Source organism: Triticum dicoccoides, chromosome 7B (assembly GCF_002162155.2).
Source record: "Triticum dicoccoides isolate Atlit2015 ecotype Zavitan chromosome 7B, WEW_v2.0, whole genome shotgun sequence".
Lineage (NCBI taxonomy): Eukaryota > Viridiplantae > Streptophyta > Magnoliopsida > Poales > Poaceae > Triticum > Triticum dicoccoides.
The window spans coordinates 773,820,561-773,829,371 of record NC_041393.1 but is presented as its reverse complement, the minus strand read 5'-3'; the positions used below and the strand labels follow the sequence as shown (position 1 = coordinate 773,829,371).

The 8,811-nt window shown below is 38.4% G+C and overlaps 1 protein-coding gene across 2 annotated transcripts in view; it reads left to right on the top strand.

The window, feature by feature from the left end:
• The window catches only part of LOC119338162, a 12,114-nt gene extending 5,213 nt beyond the window's left edge, over window positions 1-6,901 (top strand). For both annotated transcript variants that reach the window (XM_037610459.1, XM_037610460.1), the window contains 10 exons: window positions 1,260-1,463; window positions 1,997-2,413; window positions 3,016-3,080; window positions 3,179-3,230; window positions 4,983-5,019; window positions 5,109-5,449; window positions 5,558-5,689; window positions 5,811-5,959; window positions 6,130-6,213; window positions 6,647-6,901. In XM_037610459.1, the coding sequence (XP_037466356.1) occupies window positions 1,260-1,463; window positions 1,997-2,413; window positions 3,016-3,080; window positions 3,179-3,230; window positions 4,983-5,019; window positions 5,109-5,449; window positions 5,558-5,689; window positions 5,811-5,959; window positions 6,130-6,213; window positions 6,647-6,740 (1,575 nt within the window). In that variant the 3' untranslated portion in view covers window positions 6,741-6,901. The remainder of the gene's footprint in view (window positions 1-1,259; window positions 1,464-1,996; window positions 2,414-3,015; window positions 3,081-3,178; window positions 3,231-4,982; window positions 5,020-5,108; window positions 5,450-5,557; window positions 5,690-5,810; window positions 5,960-6,129; window positions 6,214-6,646) is intronic.
• The last annotated feature ends 1,910 nt before the right edge of the window (window positions 6,902-8,811 follow it).

Below are 8,811 nucleotides of genomic sequence, written 5' to 3'. Positions count from 1 at the left end.
GAACATCCATCAGTCAACCTGGTTCCTCAGATTTGGTGAGGATGCATTCACGTTGCCGCTTAGGTGCGCTGCCCGAGGGACCAAATCCAGCTATTCCAGCTTGACGACGAGGGTAGCCTTAGCCTCCTCTCTCACACATCCAGGCCGCCGTTGCTTGCCTCTCCTTTTCCTACTACAAATTGCTCATTGCTGACCATCAGGCATACATCATTGTTGAGATGTGCACCACCCAGGAGCGTCGCGCCACGGAGATGCGTGTTGAGAAGGCATGCCGAGACACTCAAATTGTGGATGTAGAGGAGATGTTCTAGGAGGAGTCAGAGGTTCCGGAGAAGGAGTAGGAGGATCAGAAGGAGCGTGGCATGGAGGTTGAGTCCGGTAGCTTTAGCATGGAGGAGGCGGAGGCGGTGTTCGAACATGCCCAAGCCGCAGAGGCGCTGACGCAGTTCGAGGTGGAGAAAGTGGCCATCCTCAGCATGTTCCAATCTGAGCGGGAGGTAGTGGTGAATTGCCGACGTATCCACCTCGCTGAAGTGTGGCGGTACCGGCTCTTGGAAGATCTCGACCACGACGATGACGAAGAGAAGCCGGAGTTGTGCCCCGCCGCCAATGACCACAAGGCCTGTCCATCCGCCACGAAGGTCATCTACATTTCTAACGATGAGTAGAAGTAGGGTATTTTTCGTTCAAATGTACCTCGTTTTGTCTATGTGCATAATGAACTACACATGCTGAATTTTATGTTAAATGGGTTAGTATGGAAATAGAGGTTTGCAAATCAGAGTTGTGGTTCCAGATCTGGACAAATGAGGGGTCGCCGGCTCAAATCTGCGGCATATAGGTGGTCAGATTTGGACATTGCATGCCATTAGCACAATGATCAAAGTGCAGAAAAAAACTCACGTTTGAGTACTATAGATGCATTTCATGCAAAAAACAATATGGACATCATATCACTACTAAAATAGACTACAAGGAACAACAAAGAATTCGAAAGCAGTACAAACATGTGGTCACATAAGTTATTTTTATTTGGAGGTAGTGTACATTTTCTTCAAGTTCTATAATTTTAATAAAATGTAAAAGCGCAATTTTTGAGGTGCTAGATGAGAAATTATGAGAGCATGCATATTAACTTTGAGAGTCTTTGTTGTTATTGGATTGAAGTGGTTTACATGTATATAGAATACGTATGTCATTTAATTTCTATGTAAACAATGTCCTGACCCTTTTGATATACAATATGAGCAATTTGGCAGGTGCTTGACTTTTGGGACAATAGGTCGGAGCTATCACAAGGAAACCCACATTATGAACAAATACGAGTATGTGCTGAGATTGCGATTGAGTGCACAAACTTTGATCCAACAAAGAGACCCGTTAGTATAGCACATATAATGGATAGGCTTGCCGAAACAGAAAGAATGGAGGTTTTCCCAAAAAATAAAAAGAGAAGAACAGAGGTATGTTTCACAATCTACTCTCAAAACTGAGATTAATCGAGCTTGTATTTTGTTTTCTTCAACTCTGCTATATACATAAGATAAATTTGGTAGAACAGTGGGTCACGTAAAAAATATACCACTAAATTCGTATTCGGAAGAAGTTTTCAATGGTATAATTTTTATGACACAAAACTCATATACCATTGGTCAAAATTCTTGCAGGCCTTGTTAACCTAAAGGGAGTCAGCACGAAAGTAATAGCATGAATTCATTACTGATAATATTGTATTTAGTATTTTCCTGTCACGACTCAAATAATTCAAGAGCTAACGTATTTGTGATTATATATTGATGCAACAATTCGTCTACACCAGCTAATCCTTTGTCCACAAATAATTGTTCATTAACTGTTGAGACCTAAATATACATTTCTAGTCTCAAGCAAGCAATAATAGAATAGTACTTAAGCCCTTGATCAAAAAATAAATTTCGTGGAGATAATTCTCAACCGCCTTGATAGTTAACCTTCTTCTTTTCAATCTATCATGCAGGTAGTCCCAGCTCAGTACTCCTGCGGTGTACTGCAGGTTCATCCACTAGAGCTCCGGTTTCCATTCAAACCTAACAAGTCTATCGCCTGCTCGTTTCGTCTAACAAACAATACAGATGAACATGTGGCATTTAGACTCAAGAAGAAGGGAGGGAGTTGGGAGGATTACTTAGCAGAATTGCCGATGCATGGTATTGTGCCACCAAGGTCTACTTATACTCTCGTTGTCACAACAAGAGAGATGGAAGAGTTACCAAGAGAAACAAATGTTGGTCTCATCCTACAGACCATTGTGCCTCCATTCGAAGGAAATAAGGAGTGCAACAATTTTTTTGAGCAAGTTGAAAAACAGGTGATTCCATTGAATGAGGTGGCACTGATAGCTATTTGTGTTCCACAAGAAGAAACATCAACTAAGGTGAGTTAATGAAACTACTAAACAAAACATTAGTTCTCTTCTTCTAAATGTCGTTTGTTTGGTGAGGCATTGGTTACTATCCGTTGACTGAGCAAAAATATTGGCGCCATGGAAACTTAGGTGTGTGCAAATGTAGCAAATAAAAGCCCATGTAATTTCAGTGTAAGGACTTTCCAGTATTTTAAAACTCCAATGCAAACCTTGTTGTACTTGTTGCCCTGGATTCAAAAAATAAGACATGTATTGTTTCTGATATTAATGTGTCATTTGAAAATCGATGCCATAGGAGAAAGCTCAGAAAGAAATAAAGTGGATTCAGATGAGCAGGATAGGAATTGCAGCTGGTCGAGTTCATATCAGAATGGCTCTATAACATCTCTAAATGACAATGGTATCATCCATGATGTTGTAATGTGCTTTTACTATGAATGCACTTATTTAATTTGTTTGACTTTTGTTTTATTTGTATACACTATGTACCTATTGATCCCACATGAAACTGGTAAAAAGATGTGAACTTAATTTCCCTAGGTCATTCATACATGTATTACAAGTTCCATGTGGTTCCTTTAATTAATGTGGACATAAATTTTATCAACCAGATTATACCCCTCATAGGAATTAATTACATCTTACGTTGCCTTGATGCACATCCAACAGAGCCATGGTAAGTGGATACATAAGAGGTGAACTGGGATATTTTCATTAGTTGCTTGAGTGAGTGTTGGATGTGGTTTCTCAACATTAAATTTATTCTTATCACAGGATTTTAATGGGAATTAATGGACGCTTTGACATATGGAACTACGATACTCAGGCAAGTCAATGCATTCTTTCAGTACATTTGTTTGGTGGTAAATTAAGTGAGTATAGTTAGTAGAGTGCATTTGCAATATTGGATGCTATGAATCATAGAAAAATGTACTTACACAATAAAATAATTCAGACTCAAACAGTAGTCCTAAAAAAATATGAGAGCAATCCAACTATTGTGTGAATTCTTTCTTACTTTGGAAGACGCATGCAAGAGAGAACCGAATAAGATGTTAACCTTTTTATCATAGGGAAATAATTTAAGGATCGTAAAAGGAGGAGAGGATTGTGAGTGACACTCTCCTATACTCGGTTGACATCTCTTTTACCGTAAAAATCTCGTGGTTGGCTTTGCTAATCAAATCTCGTTTCTTTTTGTGATTGTTTGCTGTCATTGTTTTAGTACTTCATATTGTGCGCGCTCATGCTATTTCACGAACACATTGATCCAATCCAAAAGAGAGCATAACATATAGTATTGTTGACCTCTTTTACGATGCTCCCAAATGAGATGAGCCTTCTATTTTTGTTGATCTAGTAGCTAACATTAGTATTACCTCCTAGGAGTTATGATTCTATAGAAGATTATGTAGGGTTAAAATTGTCCATGCACTCTTTAAAATAAAGGAAGTAAATTATAGCGTCATTAAAGCACATCTGTAAATATGGAAATTATAACAATACCATTAACTAATATTACCCCTATTTCTAATTTTGGTTTCGTTACAAGTGCACCATGCATGTAATTACATTATTTGGTCACACTTTTGTTTGCATGGTAATATGTGCCTCGTTTATATCATCAGGATCATAATACAAGTCACATACACACTGACCTCGCAAAATTGAAAAAGACAGCACAATGCATGATTTTGTGACACTTGACACATGCTAGTTCTTAGTAATTACATTGAATTTCAGATATATTTTTTCCAAAATACATGTACAATGTATCATATATTACTGTTTTATGTACGTAAGTAGTATATTGAGTATACTGGACGGAATATATATTTACCTTTTTTGTGATAGAATATATTTTTTTACCCTTTTTGAAAGAATGCATATTAAACATTAATTCCTTTAGGAATTTAGAAAAACTAAGTTTATACCATTTTTAACACATGCTCCCTTCATATAGAAATATGAGAGCGTTTAGATAACCAAAGTAGTGATCTAAACGCTCTTATATTTCTTGACACATGGAATACATATTATGTATCTCATGCATATCTTAAGGATAAAAAAATTAAGTTCGGACATTTTTTGATTAAAATGTCCAACTATATCTCTCATCCAAACACATCTTGTAGGAAGAAAAATAATAATCATATATGATCTTTTTATTGTGTGTGGTATCTTGCACAATGAACCAATTATACATGGTGCATATGAAAGTCTCTATATTTGGAAGGCATGGATTTTAAATCTGTCAAAATATTTCTTTCGATCTTGTTATACTTACAATGTTAGATAGACAAATTTACCCTTAATAAGTGTACAGCTAGGGTAGAATTATTTTCTATCCTCTCTTGGCGTACGTGGGATTATGTTAAAACTTCCTCTATATGATTATAATAAAATTGGCATTTTTTACATTTGGTATAATGGAAGGCTGACATTTGTAATGACAGTCGAAATGTTTAGTTTGTACGAAGGCTTTAGAAGAAAGAGATATCCTTTTATTCATGTATTTCAAAATATATGTTGATTTTCATCGTATTGGACTAACAAGTCATATTTGTATTTATGGCAGAGTATTGAGCATTCATTTGAATCCCCAGGTGCAATAGGTACATATATGCTTTATGACGTGTCTGTTAGCACAGTTTTCTACACAACTGCACGTTTTGCTAACAGAATTATCAATCTAAACATACAGTCCGTTCGACAAAAATAGTTGCACGAAAGCAATGGGTTTTGACTGGCGATGTTGATGGTTACATCCATGTGTACCACTGTGGATCAAAAGTGAAGAAAATCAGGTCACTTGTAGGTTGTAATTCATCGGTTGCATCACTGGCCATTCATCCTACCAAACCATACATGTTGTCATCGAATTACGGATATATAGACCTCTGGGACTGGGACAATGATTGGAAGTGTATACAAACATTCTATGATGTCTCGGATCTTTTTCGACGAAATAAACACTCAAATCAGGTGGCATTTAACCCAGGGGACCCGGAAAGTTTTGTTAGTGCTTCGTGGCACACAATAAAGGTTTGGCTGGGCTACCATATTCTTCTTAATCTGCTTGATGACCACAAATCAACATACACCACAGAAATGCAATTAATTTGCTACTTAATTGTGTGTTTTGATATTCAGGTTTGGAACCTTGATTCTCCTGAATCTCGTTATACTCTGTCAGGCCATTCAGGCACAGTGACGTGTCTAGATTTCTTCACATGTAATGATCAACAGTATTTGATTACTGGCTCTACTGATATGACGGCCAAGGTATGGCCTCAATAATTTCCGTTCAAAAATAACTCTACTACTGACGCAACTAGTAGTACACCGGCAGGCGGAGACATTGCTAATTAAAATGTTTGTTCTTTAACTGGCCTTGTCAAACTAGATATGGGACATGCAGGAAAAGACGTGCATCCATACAATTGAAGATTTGACATCTCCGTTCACTTGTGTCATTTCCCTTCCTGACCGTCCATATCTTGTCACTGGTTCCGAGGATGGTCGTGTTCGTTTATGGAGCTCCTCTGATTTCAGGTAATGAATTCATCACAGAAAGTTATGGCATGAGTTAGTACAAAACATTATGATCACAAGCAAGTGCACCTTCACCTTCATGATCTCCTTGCAAAGTTTGGTAACAGCTAAAGAAGAATCATGCGTACTCATTCAAACATGGCCTAATTGATAGTGATAATTTTTTCTAGGCTTGAGAGGATATTTGACACTGGACTGCCGTTTAGCAACGCAAGGGAAGTTCGAGCACTCGCATATTTGATGGACTCAAAAGGGTAATTCATACATATAAATATATTGCTGTTATCGTTGTTCTTGTTGACTTCTGAGAGCATCATATCACTCTCCTTCTAGCGTTGTGTAGTCCATGCAATGAAATGATAAGTACTTGAATTCTCTTTGTAGTATTATATTCTTCCAACTTGCGCTCACTACAGAGTTACCATATGCGGTGCTACACCATACTTGTACTTCTCTTCTATAGATGCCAGTACTACAAAGTATACAGTTTAAAAAATGTATCAGGTTGTTCCAATGACATTACTCACATACCATTAATTCTCATAGCCCGAATCAATTTTCTCAAAAACTACAAAGACCAGAATCTATCATGATCCATTTTATTTAATACTGTACACATCAACGATATACATCTTTATGTTATTCTGATAGTATGATGTAAAACGTGTAAATGACATTATGTGACAGGGTTGTAGTTGGACAACGTGACGCCGTAACAGTATTTGACCTCGACGATTATGAACCAGTTGTTATCCAGGGAGACAATGAAAGTTCCATATGAGCAATATACAAAATCAAGAGTCTTCCTGGCAACGAGGACAATCTTCAATTAGTTGTTTTCATTTTGTATTGTGGACCCATGTTTGTTCAGTTGGCAATATTGTTTGCGTGAAACCAGAACTTCTTTGCCTGCAGTTAATCCTCGTGTATTTTTATCAACTAGTAACTGTGCACGTGCAACACACATAATATCATTCGAATCCAATCAACATACACCCTAGGAAGAAAATATATCAAAGTAAACAAAATATAATAAAGTAAAGATAAGATATGGACGAGAGACAATAGACAGTCTCTGTTGACACTCATAGTGATGGACAACAAGCGACTCTCATTTAACTCGCATTTCCTGTATCACGATTCACCACACAGCCCATGCATCCTTTTTAAATAGTTATAAAAATACTACTCTCTCAATTTACTTATACCAGGCCACTATTGAATGTACATTTCGCATCTATATAAGGTCACCAACAGTAATTGAGGCAAAATTAATGACATTTTCTCATACTAGCAACATGTTTAATACTTGCATGCATAGAGTCATAATGACAGTCAGCTACTTCCTCCACTCAGTTTCCTTGCCCGTGCGTTGTGATGAAATGCATAATGGTTTTTCAAGGCAAGTAATCCAAAGTGGCATGTTTATGAACAGTTCAATTTAGTTGGTTTGAATTAGTGTAATTTCACACAACATAATGCTTACTGCTTTGTTGCGGATCTTTGTTGCCATCATAGGAAGGTAAATCACATCTCACTAAACTTGGTGCCACATAGACGAGTGTTAACCATGCTCAGGTCACCATTTTCTTTTAAAGGTGGATTTTATTGACTAAAAAAGGAGCATCAAGAGGTACAAACCCAAAGAGCATACACCAGGCCCTCTGCAGATGCACATAACCAACACTATGGTACTCACACAAATAAATCGTGGCAAATAGCAAAGTTATATAAGACCAAAACTATGCATAGGCGAGAAAAAAGAAAAACTCAAAGCGATCAAATCCGAATAATGATCATATCCTCACTAACCATTTTATGAGACCACACAGACGACGATGTCCTTCAACAATAACTTCTGATAGAAGAAGCCACACGCGAGATCGCCGTCACCAGATCCATCCAACAAGGCTAGAATATAGGTATTCACCCTGGAGAGTCAATTCGAGCAATGCCTTCAATAAAGTAATGATGTAGGAACATCACCATTGCTAGGTATAACCAGCTTGGCCAGACAGGGCCGGCCCTGAGGGGGAGAAGTCGCTTCGGTCCCCCGAAATGAAGCCCCCCCTCTCCAGGTATATGTGTGAGCATTAGTACCCTAAATTCAGCCATTGGAGGCGCTACAACTACCGTTCTGAGTGTCAACGAAGAAGAAAGACGATACATTGTATTTAGGCTCTAGCACAATGGACCTTTGTGTCTTTATTTCCTGGGAATTGTTTAAAGCCGGACGACCGGCCGAAACTCGGTCGGTCACCTCCACGCTGGCTACAGGCCCACCCACCACCGTTTATTTTGTCTCCCTTATCCCGCACAAAGCGCTCCACCATTCATTCCCTTTACTTACACTACTAGGGAAAACCCTAGTTGTAGCGCGGGTTTTGACGCTAGCAGCAGAGCGCGATGAGGCGCTACTAGTAAGGCGCTACAGCTAACTCTTAGTAGTAGCGCGGTCCGTACCCGTGCTACTACTACTGATTATATCAGCAGCGCTTTTATGGAACGCGCTACTATTTATTAGCTGTAGCGGTTTCCTAGCCCCTCGCTACTGCTATATCTTTCATCATTTTCCCCAGGTTCCTACCCCGTTTCGGTGGTTTCGGTGGTTTCGGGCCAGATACTAGGTCCTACTAGATATCAATTTCATAAAGCTTTATAGGTACTAGGTAGTACTCCCTCCATTCCAAATTACTCGTCGTGGTTCAAACCACGACGAGTAATTTGGAACGAAAGGAGTACTGGATAACAATTTCATATATAGTTAACATGCATCCTCAAGCAGTACTTGGTGATATCGACCATGATCATCATATGTAGTTCTAGATGATATCGACGACGATCATCATATG